The sequence below is a fragment of the Macrobrachium rosenbergii genome, chromosome 14 (genome assembly GCF_040412425.1).
Source record: "Macrobrachium rosenbergii isolate ZJJX-2024 chromosome 14, ASM4041242v1, whole genome shotgun sequence".
Taxonomy (NCBI): Eukaryota; Metazoa; Arthropoda; class Malacostraca; order Decapoda; family Palaemonidae; genus Macrobrachium; species Macrobrachium rosenbergii.
In genome coordinates, this window is record NC_089754.1 from 38,528,096 (window position 1) to 38,553,364 (window position 25,269).

General features: G+C 37.8%; 1 protein-coding gene across 1 annotated transcript; it reads right to left on the minus strand.

The window, feature by feature from the left end:
- Positions 1-5,169: 5,169 nt before the first annotated feature.
- On the minus strand, positions 5,170-24,560 carry LOC136845532 (uncharacterized). Its single transcript, XM_067115713.1, has 4 exons — positions 24,365-24,560; positions 10,327-10,391; positions 6,698-6,808; positions 5,170-5,310 (listed from the first exon to the last, which is right to left on the minus strand). The coding sequence occupies exons 1-4, from the start codon at positions 24,558-24,560 to the stop codon at positions 5,170-5,172; spliced, it is 513 nt and encodes a 170-aa protein (XP_066971814.1).
- Positions 24,561-25,269: the final 709 nt, after the last annotated feature.

Below are 25,269 nucleotides of genomic sequence, written 5' to 3' on the forward strand. Positions count from 1 at the left end.
GTATATTAGATGCATGGTAGAAATGAAATGATAAAAAGTGCATTGTGTCAATAAAGCTTCTGCTGAAAAAGTCGCATAAAAGAAAAGCGGAGGCATGAGAAGAAAAGTAAAGTGCTAACGAAAATCACGAATGAAAAATAAATTAATCAGTTATAGATTTACATAATCAGCAGTCGAAAATAAGTAAGAACATTTATGGTATATGGTAGCTTAGATTATTGACGTTCTTTTAATATCGTTGCCTCCAACGCCATGCGATGCAAAGGGCCTCTGTGAAATTCTCTTAAACGTGCTTTTGCATCCATATGTCTCCCATCGCATAGTCATTTGACTTGTAATGTCTTTTTAATCTTATCAAGTCGACAAAATCCTGTAGATCGTTTCATTGTCATACCATGATAGTATAGCGATGCGAATCATGCCGACTCCAGTTAAAACTTGATAGCATAAATGAAGTGTTCTTGGATAAAGAAAGACCTGAGTAACAATTATTTTCAAAATACAGTAAGAATATTAATTTCTACTTCTGATACCTATGTCCAGAATTAGGTGTGCTTCAGCAAAGAAAAATGATTTGTGGATTACCATATCTTTTTGGATAGACTGAGTGAATTTGTTTGTTTCTGTTTACATGGTGTGCTGTGGGATTTAGCAAAAGAATTAAACATTCTAGTCCCAAGGGTGTAGGGTAAGTATAGCAGTTGCCTCGTCAGGATATAAAATAGCTTTTAGGAAAACGTGATTTGTTTGCATGTTTATCGAAAGTAGGTTCATTTAAAGTCTGATATGTAACGAAGTGATTACTGGAGTAATATGAAATAACACTGGGTTCCGATTACCACACAGAAGGAAGTCTTGCTGATTTGATCTCTTCTCCCTCAAAAGCGAATGGCACGCTGGGCCCAAATCACAACTCTATCGATGTTTCTCGTAATGGATTGTCGCCAAGAAAACCTGCTTTCTCCTCAGTCTGGCGGCCTTGAAGCTGTATATACATATATAAGCCACAACTTTCGACCGTGTTTAATCCTTTCTCCGTATGCGTAGACTCGTTTTGGCAATGATTGGCGAAAGAGAGAAATCGAGGAAATCAGTCGGAGACATGATCAGAATCGTAGCCATATTTTGAGGGAGCGTTTTCCTTACCGGTGAAAATTGGCTTATCGGACTGCAGTGCTATGGAGAGAGATTTTATTCATTTTTTTATTCACTTATCGAGAGGTACTCGTAACCTGTAGAATTTCCGAAAGTCATGTCAATGCTATGGTGTAATAGCATTAACCTTGACACGATGATTATATACACATTATGCAAAGTGTGCCAAAACTCAGACGTGAACGCACATCCAGCGTGGTGGATTATCTTTCATTAAATTTGTAAACTTTTCTGTGTGTAATTTTCTCTGAAATTTAAATATCAAGGTCATACGCTTTGTACGGAGTTCAAAATGCATTATTTCCGTTTTATAAGATTTTTGCAGCCAAAATCGGGCGACGATGTGACTGGAAGCCAACTAAACCAAACCTAACATATGCCCTGAGAGTTCTCTTTTATTCTCGACTGTTGCTTATGTATGTATACCTTTATTTGCTTATTAATTTATTTCTGTTTTCATATTCATGATTTTTTGTCTTTTCAACGTTACATCTCTTCTCGTGCCTTTATCCTTTGGTGGCCATTTTTCTCTGCTGAAGCTCTACCATCAAATTTGTTTTTTGGGGATTTCTCAGTATGGATGTCTACGTATTGATAATATATAATAATAATAATCCAGGGGTGCACATTAAGCCTCGTTTTCTCTTTATAAGTCGTCCTTGCATACAAGCTTAGTCAAGGGCCAGTGTTGGCATGAAGCCGAATTGTAAACCAGTCAACCAATCACCTCTCCCATAAAAAAAGGACTGTGATATTCAAGTAATTTGATATTACATCTTAGTTACAATAAATCGAGCACATTTTGCTCATTTGCATATTCTTGTCTATTTTAAAAGTTTATGATAGTTAAACCTTGGTTTCATTATTCTTAGACTATGTGTTTTACGCAGGAAAAATAAATATATTCTGTGCCCTTAGACTATGTACGGTATCACGCACAGGAAAACTGAATATGCTTTGATACATTATATTTTGAAAAGTAAGATTTTTATACAAATTGTGTTCGTATATGGACCACTCCCCAGCCTCGAACAGTAATGGGGTGCCCATGTCTGTACGTTTTGTGTTATTTGTTACAGATGGAGGTAAAGAAAAACAACAAATGTACAGACAGGTGTAGAAATGTGTGGACCCCCTCATATTATTCAGATGATTCTTTGAGATCTGAATCTTAAGGTTTTGTTAAATTTGAAGGGTGGTATACACGTCTCCTGTAAAGTGACTTGTTAAAGTATCCCGGAAACTCAGAGGAAGGCAAAACACTCCGTAATTTGGAAATGGGTGGCATACAAGAATGGTCTGACTGGTTGATCTTCGTGTTTTTGACGTCCATTGTGATAGCGTCTAGCTCCTTTTCGTATGATTATATTTCAAAACTAGATAAAGCTGAATCACGTATAGATCCTCATTTAAAGCCTTATCAACTAAATTGTTGGTCTCTGGTAAAATGACACGAACCTCCCTTTCTTAGATATCATGAATATCCTTTGTCACCAACGAACATTAACATGCAGCTGGTGTTGAGGTTTTGATCGTTTGTGCTTTCACTGTCGGAATTATGTTCTTCATCTTCATCTTTTTAAAGCCCAGACAAAGTTGATGGAAGTGGCATTTCACTTTTTCCCCTACAGTGAATATCACAATGTCAGCTATCTTTGGAAGATGGCGTCTATAACTATTTTCTGTAAGCCACATTTTCCAAGTGATTTTTGCCCTTATGTGCTACTTTGCTCTGCAGAGCTCCAACAACCACATCTGTGAGGTCCCAGCATATCACAATGTTTGGGTCTAGAGGTACTTTATTCTCTGGTGAAACCTAATAGCAGCATTACAGCCTCTCTGCGATGTTATTCATAACGAAGTGCGCTACACTTCAAGCCTGTAAGATTGATAAAGGTGCTTAAAAGTTATTTTAAAGTGCCTGCACCTTATTATTAGTTTTCTCAAATCTCTCATCAGTATTTATCGATTCATATTAATGCTTGTTCATACTCGGTAATTACCTTTGCACTGCCTTTTCTCCTTTTTCAAGTTCACAAAACTGTGAAATTATAATGCTTTATCGAAAATGGAGTTGACAAAGAACAATAATGTTTGTTATGGGAGTCAGAGGAGTCGTTGTCAGTTAGGACCAAAATTTGAAATCCTTCGGGGATGACGCAAGAATGTGGGGCCTCCCCCCCTATTAACAACTCGACCTTCCTACTCTCTCAGCCTATCATGTCCAGTCCATCTCCCTCCCCATCGCGCGACATTCTTTCCCCCCTCCCGCAGTTGCCTTGCTCATACCCCTAACCCCTACCTAAGGATATCATTGGACCTCCCCTGAACCCCGTTATAAATGAAACCACAGGTGCTAAAAATAAGTCTAACCCCTCTTCCTCCTCTCCCCTACATTCTTCTCCCCCTTCTTCCCCCCCCTCAGTGTTTCCTTTCCCTTGATACGCTACTACGCGGCAATGTTTATATTTTTAGGGTTACTGAGTTAGGCCTATGCTGGGGACGCATTCCATAGTATGGCCTTTGCTTTTTATTATCGTTTGTTTTGCTTAAGCGTAGATGACGCAATGTATAGCCGCTGTGGCGGGATGTTACGTATGATGCTTCACGCGCCTTGATAGGAGGATTACATCACAGAGGAATTTAGAAATCAGTTAAAAGCTAAGTCCCGTAGCATATGAACTGAATACAAGGCTGTCTGTGTAAGCCCTATTCTGACCAGAACAATTTTCGACATAAACCTAGATAGTTATTTGTGGTAAAACAGTTATTAGGATACCATTATTGCATATAAAACAAGCGTAAAAACTCTAAGTTACTTAAGTTTATGGTCTCATGACGACCATAGCAAGCAAATGGGATGAGAGTGAGGTAAACCCACTTACCGTATTTGTACCCTTTAATGGCTATTGTCTGTAAACAACTTGAAATTCCTTGATTCTTTCAGGTAGGCATCGTGCTCTTGACGTTACATCTGTCTCTGTGACTGATGGATCATCTTAGGTGCTACATTTAGTTGATTACGCTACTGTGCGCTGCTCTCACGCGTTGGTACATTCAACCACGCCACGCTTTCATTTCTTTGGATTTCGTTCAACGGCATAGTTACTTTTAGATGCGAGGGATTATTTATTTACCAGTGTACCCTGACCTTCAACACTGATGGTAATATCAGAGAGGGTCGGGACATCAAATCCAAAGAGAAATTATATACCGCCTATGAGTTGGGCTAAGGGACTTCCTTTATGCATAGTAGTCTGGGGGCTCAGCTGGCTTATACTGTATGTGGGCGAGTAGTCCTGTCGATGTTACACCAAGTTACACACACACACAAGTTACACATTGCGTCTATGCGTCCAAGATTACCTCATCTTTTTCGACTATTAAACCACTATTATTATTATTATTATTATTATTATTATTATTATTATTATTATTATTATTATTATTATTATTCAGATGCAAAAGATAAGGTTAAAATAGAAATAAAAGTTCAAATTAATTGTCGTCCAAAATAAAAGTTCAAATTAATTGTCGTCCAATCCTTTACTTTTCACCATAAACTCCTGGTATATCAATATCGTATGAGAACGTTCATGGTTACCAATAAAGTTAGTTGGCAGTGTAATTCTTATAATAAATACCATTGTTGATATGGTCTTTATATCGAGGAAAACATTCGATCCTCCCTTATTAGAGGTTTTGTTGACGTCATCGAGTTGGAAGCTAAACTTAATCATCCCGCCCAGTCCTTTCCAGTTAAAGAAGAAGAAAAAAGTGTCTATCTCTTAACACCTGTCAAGGACGCTGCCATCTGCCATGTTCTACCTTGGGCTTAAAAAAAAAGTAAAAAAAAAAAAAAAAATACAGTAACAGGAGCCATCTTGGTATTAGCTGTTGCAATGGTAACCTGGTGTTCTCCCAGCACGGGCTCTTCCCGCCTTGGAGAGATGTCTAGAGTCTAACCAACGGGCGCTTATCATACTAACGGATTAGAATGCTCATACTTCCGAGTTACTGTTTGTTGTGAGAGCTAAGGAAGCTCTTTTCTTCTTCTACTTCTTCTTCTTCTTCTTTTGACACTTGTACGCGCATTCTTCTCGTCCACGAGAAGCCATGCCATACCTGACCATCTGTAAAAATGTCGTTGAGATCCTACGGAGGATAAAAAGGATCATTAAGCTGGATAAAAAGGGTTTCGTATCACGCACACTCCTCTGCTGGAGCTTTTGGAGCTCAGGTGAAGGACGTTCGATACCCGATTTCAGTTTGGTTATTTGTCTTTGTTATATGGAACTTATGGCCTAAAGGTTTATGACATTGCTGTAGTTGTGTTCGGGGAAGGTTACAATTTTGTTAAGGAAATATAATACTCGTTTGTGATACTAATTTATTGATGGTTTTCATAAACAGACGATAAGGTAGAAATTCCCCATGGTCCATGGTACTTCATAACTTTTGTTTTTAAACATTCTCCAAATATTTTCGAAAAATCCCTAGACACAACATAAATCTATCTATCTATATATCTATATATTTATCTATATATACGTATGTGTGTATGTATTATATGAAAGAATGTGACGAGGTACTAACATAATCAAGGCGATTCCAAAACTTCCTGCCTTCAGAAATCCGGAGCCAAATTACTCTGTAGAACTTACCCTCGATATTGCCAGCTTATTTCTCTCTCTCTCTCTCTCTCTCTCTCTCTCTCTCTCTCTCTCTCTCTCTCTCTCTCTCTCTCTTTTTCTATGTGGCGTCTGGTTCTTAAAGCCAGCCTTGTTTTAAGTCACCTTATGAAGTATCATTTTATTGTCCTGGGACCGAACAAGGAAGAGGAGGTCTGTTAATTGCTGAGAGTGATGAAAGTTTTCACAGAAAAGAAGCGTGTGTTAGAATCTGTAAACAGGAGAGTGACTGGGTTAGAAGTAAAAATGGGACCGAGAAAGATTGCTTTATATCTCAGTGGGTATGGAATAATGCCTAAATCAGAGAAAGGACAGTAGGTGTAAATAGACATATAAATATTATATTTATATATATATATATATATATATATATATATATATATATATATATGACTGCTCTGGTAACATAAATTTAAAGAAATTAACAATATATTAACTGCGACAGATTAACGACGTAACAGTGGCCCTCCTACAAAATTGTACGTAAACATAAAACTTCTGGCGAATGGGCATCTTTTTCAAGTTCATGTCAGTCTCCCTAACTAGAGAGGCAGCTTTCCACCTAATGTTTGTTTACATTCTTGTTCCTTTTTTCTATTTTTTTTTTTTTTGCTTGTGGTGGGAAAAGGGGGGGCGGGGGGATCGGTGTGTATCCCCAAACTGACAAATTCCTGTGTTCCTTTTCCCTTTTATTGTTTTTCTGTGTCAAGAACGATCGATCGTTTCTGAAATTCCTCGGCTACTACGTCGTAACTGTTTTTGCTTTCGCTCACAACAAACCGCTTTTTTTTTTTTTTTTTATGAAGGTCCCATAAAGTTTCATCATCCGACCCCCCAAATTCGTTTATTACTCTCTTCTTCTTCTTCTTCTTCTTCTTCTTCTTCTTCTTCTTCTTCTTCTTCTTCTTCTTCTTCTTCTTCATTCGAAAGCGTCTGAGCTTTCGATGTGGTGTCGTGAAACACTGCGGAATCAATTTCGATCTTGATGTCAGTAACATTTTATTCCAATAAGTTCTTAAAAAAATTATATTACTAAGTCTTTGAAATACATTTTATTTTTGAAGAGTATATTTCTTATGATTTTTTTAGCGCACACACACACATACATATAAATACATATGTGTGTGTTCGTGTGCGTGTGTTTTGTGTTTGTGTATGAGCGAGAGAGAGAGAGAGAGAGAGAGAGCTGCTGGCCTTGCTTATGTTTTTATCCTGGCTAATGCATAAGAGCTCTGAAGCCAAATACGCCTCCCCAAAATGTAGAAGAAACTGTGACATTGGTCACGTAAGCATCCGCCTTTTGAATTCCTCGGACTCCAGATTATCCCAACTATCTTATCTGTTCATCCGAGAAAGGTGCAGGGCAAACTTTTAAGAATTGGGGGGGTGGTTATTATAAAATGTGAATATTTCAACCGAGTGGAAGGGCAGTCTACTGTCCATATATAGACCAAGCTGGAGGAAAACACGCGCATGCGCAAAATATGATGCGGAAAGGAAGTAGGGAAAATTGTCGAAATTTTTGGTTGGGTTAATAGGGTCAGGTTAGTTTTTCGCTCCTTCACATTTACTTACGATGTTAATACAAATATTTATGAATAATGTCTGAGAAGTGAACGCTTCCAAATAAACGCAATCAGTGAGGAAACAGAATTATTTTTATATATCTTAACTCTGTAACTCTGTAGCTGTATAACTAGTGCTGTTTATCAGGAACAGACTGACGGTTTTAAATTTAAATGAGAGATAATGCCTGCTTCAATATACCTTTATTTTTTTCTTAAGTAAAAAGAGTATTAAGGTTAATGTAGATCCGATCATTACTAAATCAGTTTTATGTTCCTTTACAATTATTTTTAGATGTTCATCGGAAAATTTTGTTGTTTTCAAGACCATTTCCTTTGGGGTTGGGCCTGTAATCTGGCTCATTGAATTTCAGGCATATTTTATTTAGGTTCCTTACCAGATCATTTATCAGATTACATGTTATTCACTCATCCGACTCATTAAATGAGTCAAATATATTTTGTTTAGTTTTTTCACAAAATCATTCATTACAATATACAGTATGTTATGCATCCAAAGTAATTTATCTCGTATGTCAAAAACACTTTTGTTGATTTGTTGCTATTGTTAGCATGTCGAGCAAACCGCTCATGTGCTACATAGGCTATTTGTGTTCCAGAAGTGTGTCATTTTCGTCATGTTTCGAATAAACGTCAATTTTTTCTCGTATCTTCATCAGCCACGACAAAGCAGGATACGGATGCATGAGTTGACAATGCTTTGCGTACTGTATGAGGCCGGTTAAAGACATGTTCTTGAATACCATGTTTCATAAAGAATCACAAGTTAAGGACCGATAACATTACGAGAATATAGCGCGCTGAATTCTGCAGTGAAAGAAAAGATAGGATTTTTTATTTTTCCTCTGATGACCTGAAGTGATCAGTTGTTTGAGAGCAACTTAAGAATGCTCTCAAACAAGTTGTGGGCAAAGAAGCCATTGATTTCGTGTGAATTGTTGAATTCACCAATTTTCTACTGAAGCCTACAGTACATATATATAATTAATTAAAATGCGAAAATATTCTTATTGCTTTCCTGTGAATTACTGGAGATCATGTTATCGTTACTTGGAATTCACTATTTTTTTTATTAAAATGTGCAAATATTCTCGTAGAAAAAACTTAAAATGATCACTAATTTTTACATTCCTGTTTTTTTTTTTTTTTTGTAGAAAAAGAACAAGACCATTATTTTCTCATAAGTTGATAAATAAAAAACAAAGTAAAGAAAAATTATAGTAATGTATTATTTATGAAAAATAAACAAATAATGGTGGATTGATGAAATAAATAATGATTGACAAGCAACCTACAAATGTCACCCATAAAAGTGAAAGAAAAAAAAAAGATTTCACAGCTCGAAACAGGTGTATGACTCGTAATATATTACCTCACACGTAGTAGCCTTATTGTTTAACGGTTTTCCAAGATATCCGCTGCCGCGGAAGTCCAAAGTCTAAAGTCCAAAAGTCCCAAAAGTCCAGAGGTTAAGGTATCGAATGCCCAGATACCCTTCCTGAGTAACAGTGACTCGAATGGGCTGCCTAGGGTATTCCGTGAATTTCATTTTGTTGAAACAGAATTACATCATCTTCCCTAGGGAACAGATTCTCTCTCTCTCTCTCTCTCTCTCTCTCTCTCTCTCTCTCTCTCTCTCTCTCTCTCTCTCGTGGAAGTTTTAGCTTCAACAAGGCTTCAAATAGGCTTGGTTTGCAAAGCACTTCCTTACTTTTCTTGTCAAGTCACGAACTCACTTTGACACATTGTTATTAGCACCAGTCCAAAATAAGGTCAGTTACAAGTTTCATTAACACTCCATCCTATCAGAGTTCGACCCAACCGTAACTAAATCTTGAATTTTCTAAACTGTTTTGGGGTATTGCATGTTGACATGGTCTGTTCTCACAGAAGAGGGGTTTTACTATCTACAAAAGGGTTGAGAGAGAGAGAGAGAGAGAGAGAGAGAGATTTCAGATATGGCGTGAAGGCCTTTGGTTCACCAATGGAAAGAAGTCTCCCTAACACGGTGGCAAAGTCCATATAATCTTCAGCGCATATAAATATAAAGAAGCTCATATTGAAATAAATCTTGAAAAGGACTTTTCATACTGTAACTTTTTTTTTTTTTACTTTTTAAAATAAAGACATTATTCATGGGTTAAAAGATGTGTGAACTTGATTTAAAATGTATGAAGAAAGCAATGGCTTAAGAATTCTTACAGAATATGACACCTCAAATTGACGGTTATAAAATGCACGAGTTCTGACCTGACAAATATTTTATGTTGTCTAGTTTGCATTTTTACACTGACCTTTTCATTAGCAGAATATTTTGTTAGATGGAGCACTGATTACTGTCATGGTCAAAATGTATAATGAAAACTTATCCACATTTCTTTTAGGACAGCTGACTGCTAAAAAAAGCAAGAGCCCGTGCAGAGGCCATTTAAGTATAACTTTACATCCAAGACTGTCGAAGACTCGTTGTTTTGGAGAGCAAGCTTCACAAGCTACTTCACTTAAGGGTAATTTTTCATAAATTGTCAAATCTTTAGATGACTGTACCAGTCGGTGTCATCATTTACGGTAGGGGAGCTGTTAAGAAAAAGTATAGCTTAGTTTTACCAGATCACTGAGCTGATTAACAGCTCTCTTAGGGCTGGCCCGAAGGATTAGACTTATTTTACGTGGCTAAGAACCAATAGGTTACTTAGCAACGGGACCTACAGCTTATTGTGGAATCCGAACCACATTATAGCGAGAAATGAATTTCTATCACCAGAAATAAATTCCTCTAATTCTTCATTAGCCGGCCGGAGACTCGAACTCGGGCCTAGCGAGTGCAAGCCCACAACTCTATCGGCTCGCCTAACGAGGAACTGAGGGGGGCTGTTGCCCCCAAAATAACATACCTTTCCTTTGTCAAGGTCGCCGGGTGGTGTGGTTTCGGGAGCACAATGTGTCCTCAATTTATCTTCTGTTATCAGTGTAGGATGGTCATACCCAATTCTGTGTTCCTTTCTTTTATTTTTTATTTTTTTAGGTGCGTATATTTCTATCCTTATGTGGGGAAGCCACCAAGGTTGCTGAAACTTTCAGTCCTTGAAAAGCTTTATGGATTTTTTATGAAATTTTATAATTAATGATTTCATAAGACTTTTTATGACCTCATAATTAATGATGTTAAAAGACGTCAAAATGTAAATATTAGCCAATCTCTACTGGTCACTTTTTACCAAGTACATATGTAATTATAAAATAAACATAATGACCTCTTAACATCTCGAAGTCTTCACACTTTTTTCGGATACACTTGTTACTACGTAGCCTTAGATCCGAAAACAAGAATCAGCCTAATAATTTTCATGTTTACAAATTTATTTAATCCTTAAGTAGTCCTGTCATCTGCGCACATGGGTTCTCTACCAACTCTAACCAGTAAGAATCAGTTTGGTATTCGCCATGCCTGTTTTTTTTTTTTTTTTTTTTTCTTTTATGGAGGGTATTGTTTTTTAGGCCTAGACGACCTCTGGCCCAGGGGTCGACGGGCATATGGATCTCTGTCATTGTAGTCAATAATATCATGTCCGCTTGCTGTGAAGAATATATTGAAGGACCGATAGACTGACTTGTGGAACCCCCTGACACTGGCGCCGATATCTACGGAATTTTCCACGAAAGTTCGATTACTCTGAATAGACTCTCTCTCTCTCTCTCTCTCTCTCTCTCTCTCTCTCTCTCTCTCTCTCTCATGTACAAGTGGTCTTTCAGGGAACTCTCAAATTGTTTTGCCTTATCTAGATTAAATACTGTCCAGCACTCGACAGGGCTGTTACCCTTTGAAAGAGTTTTCTCTACAGTATTCTGGGCTGCAGCGCTCTCAAGCTCAAGATAGGCTGTAATGCTACTCTAAGGCCACGTGCTCCAATGACCACTTTTTTCCTTTTATTTATCTGCTGGCTTTTATATTTGTATAGATTTATCTGCTTTCTGATTTATCTTTTATGATGAGTTACTTTCTAATGTATGTCGGTCTAGTTTAACTTCTTTTGTGTATATCTTTATATAATGACTCTCTCTCTCTCTCTCTCTCTCTCTCTCTCTCTCTCTCTCTCTCTCTCTCTCTCTCTCTCTCTCTCTCTCTCTATATATATATATATATATATATATATATATATATATATATATATATATATATATATATATATATATGCATATATATTAGACTTGACGTCCTTGGCCAGCCCGAGCCGTCTAGTAACTCACCACGCCCCCGTGTCCATATAAGTATACAGAATAAAGGAACATTTGTCTGCCCTTCTGGACGGTACGAGACGTCTCTCGAGTCGGGACTTGCCGTCTCGAACCTTTTGTTTTGCCCTTATTTAAGGGCCTTCTAGTTCTCGGCAACTTGCAAAGTTGTAATCTCTGACTGCAAGCAAAGGGTTATTATTGACCCAGCTGGGTGGTGTAGTAACTGGCCTTCAAGTTCACACATCTGTTTATTCCCTGGGCCACAAGATGTCTTTATAAGTCTATAACTGTCTCCTTGAAAAGAGTAAACTTAGTTCATGTTTACGTTTTTTTATCATGATTCTTATTCAACGTGGAGTCCAGCAAGATCTAAAGACTACTGTACAAGGTCGGCCGGACAGCGGTACGATTTAGGCCGCTTCTGCGCGTGACGTCATCCACGCCTTTCCCTCCAAGGAACCCTTGTGTATATTATCAACCCTATTTACCTTTTTTATTCACTCATTATCCGTTTCTAATCAAATAAATTTTTTTTCTTGTTGATGATTCTCTCTCTCTCTCTCTCTCTCTCTCTCTCTCTCTCTCTCTCTCTCTCTCTCTCTCTCTCTCTCATGGAAATTGTAGATATTGTTTTTATGAAATCACTCTTCAGCAATGTAACGTTGTTTAGATCTTGGAGTTCAGGCTCGCTGTTCATCCTTTATGTCGATTTTTTACGTGGAATTCAGGCTTTCGTTTTGTCATGTCTCCCACTTAATGTAGAGTTCAGGATTTATTTTCCCCGAGGAAATTCCACGGATATTATTATTATTATTATTATTATTATTATTATTATTATTATTATTATTATTATTATTATTATTATTATGGGATTTTACAGTGAAAAGGTTATAGAACAGACAGCGACCCAGGAACGTCAGTTAGTTATACGAATGGCGGTGTAAGACAGTGCAAAAAGTTTACAAGCAGCGTTTCTTTGAACCCTAAATTCTCTCTTCCTTTAACTTACACCATGACCTTTTTTGTCTTCGTATTTTGTTGTTCAACTCCTTTAGTTTTTTCACTGCTGTAATTTTCACCTTTCATTTCAGAACAAAGATTCTGGAGAGCCTTATAAGTCTAGGAGTGTCTTCGTGATGTAATCAAAACAATAATAAAGGCAATAATTATGCAGTCCTAAAATATTGACTTGAAATGATGCAAATGAAAGTTCAGAGAAATTTTCTTGAGAATCTTTTGTAATCTTTTGTAATCTCCTTTCCCAGAGGGTGAATTTGCTTGTCGCAGCTTTTATGCAGAAGTTTTTATTTACTAGTCTGAAGAATTTTTAAGAATGACCCCTGTCCTTTTTGGAGATCTGGTAACACCTGTCATGCCACTTTTTCCCAAGATTACTCTGTGGAAATCATGAAGGGAGAGATAGTGTAGTTGAGTGCCATTTTAGTTTTCTGTACAAGAAAACTATTGAGGTCGCTTTGTCTGTCCGTCCGCACTTTTGCTGTCCGCCCTCAGATCTTAAAAACTACTGAGGCTAGAGGGCTGCAAATTGGTATGTTGATCATCCACCCTCCAGTCGCGAAACATACCAAATTACAACCCTCTAGCCTCAGTAGTTTTTATTTTATTTAAGGTGAAATATAGCCATGATCGTGCGTCTGGCAACGCTATAGGACAGGCCACCACCGGGCCGTGGCTGAAAGTTTCACGGGCCGCGGCTCATACAGCATTATATGCTGTACAGAAAACTCGATTGCGCCAAAGAAACTTCGGCGCATTTTTTACTTTCTTTTTGTTACGAGCTACATAACTTTGAGATTCTCTTACCACTTCTGTTTTCTCTGACTTATAACCTCCCATTCTTCGAGAGGCCTGGGGTGCTAGAAAAGGTCAGTTGGGATGCCCTTTCCATCGGCCTTTGAATTTACGAGGTATATTTGTGACAAAAATTAACGTCAAAGATGAGATGGACTTATATTGAGGCCAGTGATTCTTGAATATCTCTCACACTGTTACTTTGCGGGCTTTATTGCAAAACATAGCCGCTTGCACCAGACCACAATAATATGCTGCAGACTTCAGAACTGCTCGTTGTTAATTGGTGAGTCAATCAGGATAGCTTCTGCATTTGCACTTGAAGATATAATGAAAGATGAAAGAAAATAATGATACTGATAAAGTAAGTAGACGTTAACATGGGTACGACACTACGATACCAAATTATGCGATTGAGATGCGTTTCTAGCATAAATTTACGGGCAATGGGGAAGGGGGTTGTTGGAGGGGAAGTGTGTGTGTGTGTGTATGTGACGGGGAGGGGTTGGGGGTATAAGCTCTTGGACATACAGGCATCGACAACGTAACAAGGTATGTGGGCGCTGAACTCGAATTACCTAGACCGTCTGCAACGTGATTTCCCGCCCCGTTGCGCGCGTTCGGACTCACGCATGCGCCGCTGGGCCTTATGCCGACGGGGCATAGCGGTTCCTGGTAACAAAATTTGGTAAGAGGGGTTAGGGGTCTCATTGAATACGAGGGAGGAGGGTGGGGTGAAGTACCCTTGTTGAAGGCTTAGCAACGGTTAGTTTCGTTGGTGACAGGAAAAATAATCCTTATGCGAGTTGACGAATTTTTAGCAATGTTTCTGCTTTATTTTTATTATATTTGAAGTAATAAGAAAATTCTGCCGCAGGGAATTTGTAAACTTACCTGACTTATTCTCTAGATTGGGAAGTATTCGTTATGATGTCCTTATAGTTTTAGGATTCAGCAATGAATCAGTTATTCAGTTTAATGTTTGCTTGCATAGATATTTTGTTCAACACTGAATCGTTTACGTTCTCAGTGTGGCACCAAAAAAAAACAGTAACTGCTAAATCATAGATAAACCCCAAATAAAGAAAATGTCCACGATATTAGCCGTTATGTATATATATCTACACTTGAGTGTAATCAGCAGCACGTTGAACACCCCTTACACCCAGTGTACCATTTACTTCTATCTTTACTCACTCAGTTTTAGTTTTCTGTAAAAGAAAACTGCTGAGGTGGCTTTAACTGTCCGTCCGCACTTTTTCTGCCCGCCCTCAGATCTTAAAAACTACTGGGGCTAGAGGGCTGCAAATTGGTATGTTGATCATCCACCCTCCAGTCATCAGACATACCAAACTGCAGCCCTCTAGCCTTAGTAGTTTTGATTTTATTTAAGGTTAAAGTTAACCATAATCGTACGTCTGGCAGCGCTATAGGTACCAACAGCCGTGGCTGAAAGTTTCATACAGCATTATACGGTGTACTTTTAGAAAACTCGATTACGCCGGAGAAACCTCGGTACATTTTTTACTTGTTTTAATTATAATAATGGTTCTGTTTTTTAGTACCTCTTTCACTCCCTTAATCCAGGACTTTCTTCCTCCCATGTTCTCTCTCTCTTCTGACACTTCCGATTGAGACACTTTTCACCAGTCTTTTTCCGGCCATTCTTTCACAGGCTAGACTGTCTCAAAACGTAGACGAGTGATCAACTTCGCCTGTTTATCATTATTTCTAAACCAAAGGTCCAGGCTCGAATCCTGACTGAGGTAGAACCACTTATCAGTTATAATTCCCCTTGGGAGTAAGATATTCTCAAAGCATATTGACTTCAATAATAAACGATATTTGTGACCTAATATTTTGAGCTAATATATATATATATATATATATATATATATATATATATATATATATATATATATATATATATATATATATATATATATATGTGTGTATATCATGTGTGCGCGTGTGTTTGTATGTGTGTACGTATGTATGTACTCTTAACCTCAGAGGGGTGGCTCCATAAGTCTTTAAGGATGAGGATGCTTGTCCCATCCCCTTCTTCACCTTGATTGTAGTCCATCGCAGTCGACGAACTACCAGGTACATAATGCACTGCTACGTCAACAGAATCACAATGTGACTAACGGAACGAACCTAAAGGTTTCGTCTCTCTATGGAATCGAACTCTGAACTTGTCGCTGGGGAATTAAGTTTGTGCAATAACAGAAATGAAGGCCATTTCTTGATCTCGATGTCCTCTGGCTTGGCAACACTAGGCCTCATCATACCTGCCAATCAATCAGTCAGTCAACTTTGTCTCCATTTACGATTTGTATCGGACGCTTTTGTTGTGCCTTAGGTCGTTGTTACTGTGTGTTTTAATTCACTGTCTGTTTTACTGTTTCACTTTCCTTAATTTTTTCTCCAAAAGTGACATTTCTTCTTTGTGGAAGCTTGATTAGTTGTTTGTGGCGTTTGTGGATTTTGCATAACGAATAATAACCATGATAAAAATAAGAAGACATCTTAGTTTAACCAGACCACTGAGCTGATTAACAGCTCTCCTAGGGCTGGCCCGAAGGATTAGACTTATTTTACGTGGCTGAGAACCAGTTGGTTACCTAGCAACGGGACCTACAGCTTATTGTGGAATCCGAGCCACATTATACCAAGAAATGAATTTCTAACACTATGATAATGTGGATAGATGGCTGTTATAGAAAAAAAATTAGGATATTAAAATAACAAAAAAGAGCAAACGACAAAGACATTCCTGTAATGAAAACAAATACCAGTAGCTACGTACTTGTCAAGCAACATAAAGCCACGTAAAATAACCTTTCGTCTGCGAAAAGGGTTTTACATAACGTCGACGCAGGGAAATCCACGAAGGTGCCATTTTCAGCATTTACAGCGTTGTTGCTAACCTACACGGTGGGAAGGGAATTCTTTCGAAGGGTATAGGTGGTATTATAGAGACCAGGAGGAGGAGGAGGAGTGGAGGAGGGTAGGGAGGGCCAGGGAGGAGGGGGCTTTGGCCGGAGAGTCCGCCGAAGTAGGAGAGAAAGAGAGAGAGAGGGAGGGAGGGAGGGAGAGAGAAAGAGGGAGGGCCCAAGTTGAACGACCTGCCGTACGAACCTGGTTATGAAAGGAGAGAGACTTTTGACATTGCAGTCTTAACCTGGCCGCCGACTATTACTATTTGCCTATCCGTCAAACGCCAGTGTTCTTTTCCCATGCACGGACGACTCACTTTTCTGCCCACAAAGCTCCACGACTTAACTTTTATTCCGCCATCACAGCAACAAGGCCTTCTTCTTGAAACCCCTCCCCATTCTTCCCCCCCACCCCCCTTCCTCCTACTTGTATCTCCCCTCACCCCTCCTTACCTCAACTCTTTTGCTCAACCTCTTTTTTTCTCCTCTTCATTTATTACTGTCTTAACTTTTTCTTATTTTCATAATGGAGTCCAAAGGCTTTGAAAACCCTCCGATCGAGAAATTAAATCTTCACAAATTCATTTCTGAATTATGTCATTTTTTTCGAGGCTTGGCAACTCCAATTTTTTTTTTTGCTTAATACTTGTCATAATTATTGCTATGTTTATGCTCTGTTGAATATCTTATATTCTGATGTGTTAAGTATGTTGATAATCTTCTGGTTCTAAGAGAGGCTACTATGAAATGTCGTACACCATCACCATTATTTTTATTATATATATATATATATATATATATATATATATATATATATATATATATATATATATATATATATATATTAACTTTCTTTTGCTACTATCAGTATAGTATATATGCATATTCGCATCCTTTGTTGATTTTCATGATTTTATTTACTCTTCATTTATGTTTTGCTGCTCTGATTTCCTGGTTTTTGACTTGTGGATATTCCATTCTTTGGAATATTGGTTGAACATTTTTGTCTCGGTACATATGCCTATGTGATGTGTTAATAATAATAATAATAATAATAACAATAATAATAATGAACTCAACCCTATCAGTAATAATAATAATGATAATTATACTTCTGCTACTAATAATAATGAACTCAACCCTGTTAGGTACATCAATTGTAGGGATTCAAATCCATCATGAGGCTTAATGTAAATACTTCCTACTTTTTTTTGTGTGTGTTTAGAAACGTTACTTTACTTGTGGACATAATGACTGAGCCAGTTTTATTTGATTGTGTGGTATACCGAGCATGAGCTCTCTCTCTCTCTCTCTCTCTCTCTCTCTCTCTCTCTCTCTCTCTCTCTCTCTCTCTCTCTCTCTCTCAGAGATTTAAAAGATGGAGACTGGAGATCTTAATGTCATTATCTTATAGCACAACTGTATTGAAAGTATCTAACATATTGTATTATAACAATAAGAGTTTTGGAAAACCTTACAGTTTATTATTCTCTAAAATTTGGGTTTACTGTGAAACAAATCTAAGATAACGGTGTGCAGCCTTCGCACCTGTTTAATATTTTTATGAAAGAAACTCTTGCAACTAGAAATATTAGAGAAAGGACGAATGTATGTGTAAAGTCACAGGGAAAGGAAATTGGTCGCGTCTGAAATGTGGAGTGGTTGATGTTAGCTGATGATACATAGTTGATTGGCTGTAGCGAAGAGGAACTACTGATTGGTAAAGATTCGGAAAGGTAATTAGGGCCAGTTGAAGTCAGGAAGATGGAGAAAAGAAGAATGTTAGTGGATGATCCATATGAGTAATATAAGAGAAGAGTTGAGATACATAGGAGATGGAGGAAGAAAGGCCGCAGGGTTTTTGCAAAAGTTTCAGAACAGGAGAGAATTGTTTGTGGAAGAATAAGTCGGAATGTGTGGATTAATGATTTAGCCGATCAGTTGTAGTTACAGGTAAGATTATATAAAAATAATATTGCATTAGAGGAAATGCAATTCTTTGAATAACTTCGAAATTAGTTTTTAATGTTCAAAAGCCATTGCAACAATGTGCAAAGTAGTCAGTCTAAGAAATGAACAATATTTGCGGAATAACAGAATTACAGGGAAAATATGAGATTGACAAGGGTCCTACAAAGTTGAATCAAAGCATTCAAAAACTTTTTCAGTGAGCTTTGAAAAGATTTGGAAAGGTGAAGAGTGTCTGTATGGTCACCACTTGTGTCAGTGTAAGGCTTGGATGGTGACCTTGCTATGAAACCCCATTAAGGGGTTAGTGCCGCCAGTGCACTGGAGGCATTACTTAAGGGTGTCACAGCGTCCCTTTGGTCTATAGCTGCACCCACTTTTTAGCCTTTTAATTGACTTCCATTCCCGATTGCTTCGTCCAGTCTTGCTCTCCAAACTCGCTCCAATGTTACTTCTAAGTGCAGCCGAGAGTTTCCTTTAAACCCGTGTGCTATATCTCCTCTGTTTTCCGGACCTCTTTTTCTTGCTGTCCAACCACTCCAACTTCTTCTATTCACTGCCTTAACTTAAGCAGTGGGTGGCTGAAAATGCCCCGGTGCTTGACTTGATAGCCAGATTTTCATGATTAATTCATCCATGCTACAATATTTGAGGTCCAGGGGAATGGAGAAGACGGAATCGGATGGGTGGAACAGGCTAAAGGATGCGATTGATTACTTGAATTTATCTTTCTCTTGAATAAATCAGCAAAAAGTAAATTGTCTTGCGGAAAAGAAACGGTTCGTAAAAAAAGGATAGATAGATAGAGTCCTTAGTTCTTTGCCATGTATATGAGTAACGTACACAAAGTTTTTTTATTTTTTTCTAAATTATGTTCAATGCTTGAAAATAGGTTTGAAAATTATTTTTTTATTTGAATTTAAGATGAATGAACGTATAACTGCATGTCTTAATTTGACAGTATCCCTTTAAAATTCTCTCTCTCTCTCTCTCTCTCTCTCTCTCTCTCTCTCTCTCTCTCTCTCTCTCTCTCTCTCTCTCTCTCTCTCTCTCTCATGGTATTATGCTAAGTAATAGAGTTGGAGAAGAAATTAATAAGGTTTATTTTCCTCTCTTTGCAGGTGAGCACTTCGAAGAACATTGAACAACGACAATTCTTTGCTGTTCTGTAAGTAACGCCTGATAATTTTGCTGTTTAAAACATAATTAAAGAATGTACATTATACGTTAGATAGAAATTAATAATATCTCTACTAAAAATACAAATAGAAAATACACATAAATCCTCATAAGAAGGAAAGTAGGGCAATTGTCGATTTGGCACTTCTCTTATCTGCGAGTTTTTTTCGGTCATCTGCTCTCTAATTAGGACCTAATGGTGTGTCAAGGTCCGAGCGAATGCAAGCATATGGTCAGTCTAAAATGAGGTCAATTTGTAATGCTGCTAAAGAGGTCAGGTGGATATCAATATTTTTATTTTATTGTATTCTTTGCCCCCATAGACAACTATCTATCTGTCTATGTAGCTGTATCTATCTATTTATATATTTATCTATCTACCTATCTGTGGTGGGGCGCTCTCATAGTGAAAAAGGGTATGAGGCTTGAAACCTCATCCCAAAGGACTTGTTAAGGCCTGAAGCCGAAAAAGCTCACACCCTCTGGAGCCACCGTTTGTAAAGGACAGGGTGAATAGTTGCAATTATATGCGTGTGTGAGTTTGTCAGTGTTTTAAACTTACACTTTACACTTTATATACTTTATATTTTTATTCAACAGATAATGATAATGTCACGCTTTCTCCCCGTTACTGCCAATAATGATGACATTAATGGCAATAACGAAGAAAGTCAGACAGTGTAAAGGTTTTGTTTTTGTGTTTGATTGAGTGATTACAAAGGTAGAGATCGGTGGCATTTATTGGATAGTTACATTAAACACACATCAGTGGTAAAGAGAAAATAAATAAGAGAATAATCTTATTATGAATAAATGAATGTTATTTTACCGAGCCATGGGACCCAAATCCAGACGCCCCACTTTAAAAGTCTACCCGCGAGGTTTTTGCCGACGTGCATCCCTGCAGATATCACCCCTTGTTGTCGACCCTCTCCTGTGCTGAGAAAGCTTTCGTTTCACGAAGGAACCTCCTCCCTTCATTATCTCCTAATTAGGTCAAGATCGTTCATTTTCAAAAGCGAGGTCAAGCTTGTTATGACCTGATTCAGGTAATTGATTTTTTTTCCTTAAGACTTTGATGGTCTGGTTTTGGTGGTTCGTCTCAGCAATGCGTGGATTTTCGTTTGTACTCCTTTGGGTTGAAGTTGAAAACAGTTGTGATAGCCATGATAGCCTCTTAGGGGCAATGCCATCAGTGCACCTCGTGGGGTGCTCTGTAGGCGTTTTTAAAGGGTGCTAGCTGCACCCACTTTTTAGCCTTTCACTTTACTTCCATTCCCGCTTCGTTTCTTCAGTCTTGCTGTCCAGCCGCTCTTACTTTTATTTCTTAGTGGACGTGGAAGGGTTTTTCCCAGTTCCACTTTTAGATCCTTGTACTTCATCTCCTTCATTTTCTGAATCTCTATATCTTGCTGTCCAACCACTCAGTCTCCCAAGTGCCCGGATGCGTGGCTTGACAGCCTAGATTTCATAAATCAGTCAAATTTAGCAGCCAAGATGGTTACTTTTCCCCCATCAGTCGGTAGGCTAACTTCTTTTGCGCCAAATGCAATTATGTCCACATTATCATCTTTAAACCTCACTTTTTACAACAGTAAACAGAAAAGCAGTTTGTTTCCAAAGTGCGAAATCTGAGATTAGCCCGCGCTGCCAACGTAGCCATTTTACATCAATAATGAATCCATCAGTACACGAATGATGAATTGCAAGACATTTAATGATAGTATCCATCTCTCCATTAAACTTTTTATTCTCACGAGGCTTTCGGGTTTCTACTCTTAACCCATTATCAGTTGCAAATATTTATTTTTATAGCTTTAACTGCTAGTCAGGTTTCATATTTTCAATCTACATATATATATATTGTATTTTTCAACTCATTTCACTGTTTATTGCTACCTTTGTTATTGTTTATTGTTAAAGTTATGTTTTGGTTTGGTCGTTTTGGTATGTTACTGATCATATGTTCCTCATTTTTAACTTGTAATGTTGTGGTACTCATCTTTTCTGACTGTTCCCATTTGTATCGATTAATTATTAATTCTGACGAACTGTTAAAACTGTAAAAATAAATATTTACAGTTGACGATGGGTTAGGAGTGGAAACCCGAAAGCTTCATGAGAATAAAAAGTTGGAATGGAGAGATGATACACAATTCGTCATTCGCGAATCAATCGGGCATTTTCCCCTTGAAAGCTACGTTCTCTCTGTTGCCACTCGGCACAGATGTAAATCTCGTGACCTAATTAAGGCCCAGATTACTGCTCACTCTGACTGTCCCTGTAAATTAGGAACGACCTTTGTTTCGTCGAGTCTGCAAAAAGGCTTGAGGCTATTTTGAAAGCTTGTATCATTCGGCGGAGGATCTGAAAAGAATTGCTAACAAATCATTTAATATTGTGAATATAAGATTTGTTGAGTTTTGGATATACGTTTATGACGCAACTTCTCTTTTCCTTGTTTAACAAAAGTTTTCTGATTCAAGCGGCAGTGGGTCACAATAATAGCACGAAAACCATTAGAGTAAAATATAAATAAAGCTTATTCATAATGGTGCCCTGTTGAGAGCGTCTGTTGCACTAAGATCGACATGAAAGAAAGTATTTAAAAGAATATGTTTTATAGATAATTCATTTGTACATAAGAATTAAAAGATGTTTAGTAAACACAAAGAACAAGCCTGCCAACAAAATATCGAAACTGGTTAATGAGCAAATAAACATATCAAATTAATTTTAAAACGTCAAAATTCCGCGACTTTGACCGAAGCCCCGGTTTTTTTTTTTACCACCCGCGAAAGAAGAAGATTATTCGGCGGCGGTGGTCGGCAGAGTTGCAAAACGGCTCCAGACACTTTCGCCCGCGTGATAATCCCGTCGTGAGAAGGCAGTAGACGTCCTTCGAAAAGAAACCTCATAAAGATTTTGAAACGTCATGGGACGAGTCGTCGACATTGAGAAGGAAAATACTTGCACAGGTGAGAGAGAGAGAGAGAGAGAGAGATGGAATGGATGTTCATGATTTGCCGCGATATTTTGGCTCGTAGAGATTACCAGAGACCGCCTTGTGTCGAGGAAAGGAGGAAGGCCGTAGAAAGAGAGAAGGAGAAAGGAGGGAATAAAATTTTTCACTTTTTTACATTGCGAAGTCTGTTTACAGATTTTTTTCTGAGCCAAGGATACGAGGAAGCCGTACCGGCCTCTGAAAGTCTTTCTTGGGAGAAAGGACAAATGTGTTTTCAGTAAAGAAAACTGTTTTGCCTGCGATTTCTCTGTTTGTTTATTATTATTATTATTATTATTATTATTATTATTATTATTATTATTATTATTATTATTATTATTATTAATGTGACGACACTTACGAGTAATACGTATGAAAAGATAATGATTAACCATGCAAATTTCCACAGACTAGATGGTCCATGTTACGAAAAAGAGACGTGCGACCGAAAATGGAAATAACAAGCAAAATTTGAAGGGGGGGGGTGAAGGTCAGAAGAAAAATAAATTCGTAAGTAAATGGCAATTGAAAGTAGGTTGTGCTGCAGCTTCTCTAAAACTAATGAAATGATAAGTGTTTCTCAGAACAGATAAGGAATGTAATTTCATGCCTGTTGTAGATGGGGCTTATTAACACTAATTCTGGACATCTTAAATCTGTTGTATGTTGGTTAAGTCCTAACCTACCAGACTATGCAAACTTACAGATTTTCAGAATTACCCTTGTTAAGTTCAGCAGGCATGGATTGAAACAGTGCTAGTGTTATTTATTTCTTTTTGGTATTATTTCAGAAACGTACCTATCATGATACAAGATTTTTTATATTTTATACTGAGAATTCTTGATATGCTTAACATGAAAATCATATTGAAACATCTCGGATATATACGATTACCGAGATATTTATCGATAAGTATTGATAGCTTTCAGACTCTGGAGATGTGGAACGGTGACTCCGATTATATTTGGTTTTTGATTTTCATTTGGGTACCTAATATGTGGAATTGTGGGTATTACGCGCAGTATATTGTTCTCCAAAATTCATTGTTCTTCAAAACAATTCTGAACCGTGATTGGTTCTTTTGTTTTCAGGTTAACCAATCACGATTTTTTTTTTTTTTTGCCCGGGTAACTTTAATGTTTGAAGTCGCGTACTGTCTCGTGAAATCGGCCTCCAGTATTTGAACTGACACGCATGTGTGGCAGCTCACTCTTGAGTTGATAAGGCATTCATCCCACTTTTCTCAAGGATTACCGTGAAAACAGCATTATGGATACATCACAGAGACCCAGTACTCCTGTACAGATTCAAGTTACGTCCCTGAAATCTTTCGAAGGTTAAAATGAAGAGAAATTAATGATTCCCCGTAGAATGTGTCATCATTTACTGGAAGCAGTTGAAGTCAGAAAATCATCGATGCTATTTATATACGACATTAAACCCGAACGAAGGCCAGCCCTTTCTCTGTAGTGATTCTGCAATTTGGGTTAAGGTTAACTCGCCCTAAGTATCGGTTGGCAAAAATATCGAAAACCACATCTCTTTGAAAACTGAACGAGATGAGAGTATCACGGAAACCGGCCGATTTCTTTACAGCGGTAAAAACTCGGTCATTAGTTTGTGCACTCAAGGCGGTCCCAACTACGGATTAAAGTAGAGGATTAAACGCAGAGTGAAACTGGAGGGACAGTCAAGTGTGGCTACAAAAGGAATTACGATCCATGAATTGATGACAAAATAAATGAATTTATGGAAAGAGTCTTGCCGCTGATTTTGTCAAAGGTAAGGACGAATTTCCTCCTCCTCCTCCTCCTCCTCCTCCTCCTCCTCCTCCTCCTCCTCCTCCTCCTCCTCCTCCTCCTCCTCCTCCTCCTCCTCCTCCTCCTCCTCCTTTCCTCCTTCTTCTTCTTCTTCTCTTCTTATCTCCTCTGCTTCTTTTTCTGGTTTGTGGTGCTTTAGCATTAATCTCAAATCTGCGCAGTGCATCACGGATCGTAACTCACGTACGTCTAGTTCTTTAATCAGTCTTTCGTCAAGTCTTGACCTTAACTGCGGATATCTCGAGATGAGGTCATGTTGAGAGAGGTCATTGACCTTTATATTATTTTAGGTTTTTTTGTATTGTATGTTATGTTGTCATATTTTATGTTTTGTTTATTTCATGTTTCTATTTTGTATATACTGTATATATAGGGAATTTCATACGTTCTTTATTTTATATTTTGTTTTATATGTTTTCGTGTTTTAGATTTCGTGTGTCTTTTGTCCCATGAACCTCTGCATCCTAAGATTTAAAACTTTCACTGTTATTCCACTTCTCTCTCTCTCTCTCTCTTTCTATATATATATACACACACATTAAGGATTGGGAAGGCACTCCTAAAGTATGTGCGGATCAGGAATAGGACTCTAAGGACCAGGTAAGGATCTAGGTTAAAAATCTGGTTAAAACCCTTCCTGGCGTGAAAAAAGCTAAAAGGAAAAAAGTTACTGATACTTTCACGAAGTCTTTGCGTTCCTGTGCAAGCGGCAATAGATCACTTTTGGTCGCTTTCAATTCTGAAAGCCATTGAGTAATTCTGATGTGATAAACTGATGTTATTTAATATCCTTAACCGAGAATTTCAGGTTTTATGACGCAATCAACGGCGTGTCTCTCCATAATGTAATAGTTTTTAAAAATTTTTTTGCCAAA

Excerpts from the sequence above, each read along its gene's own strand:
- LOC136845532 (XM_067115713.1), bottom strand. The coding sequence starts at position 24,560 with ATGCACTGCGCAGATTTGAGATTAATGCTAAAGCACCACAAACCAGAA. Across the intron at positions 10,392-24,364 it reads GGAGGAGGAGGAGGAAATTC|AAGATAAATTGAGGACACAT; the intron begins GTCCTTACCTTT and ends CACTGATAACAG. Across the intron at positions 6,809-10,326 it reads GCGACCTTGACAAAGGAAAG|TGTTTCACGACACCACATCG; the intron begins GTATGTTATTTT and ends TTGATTCCGCAG.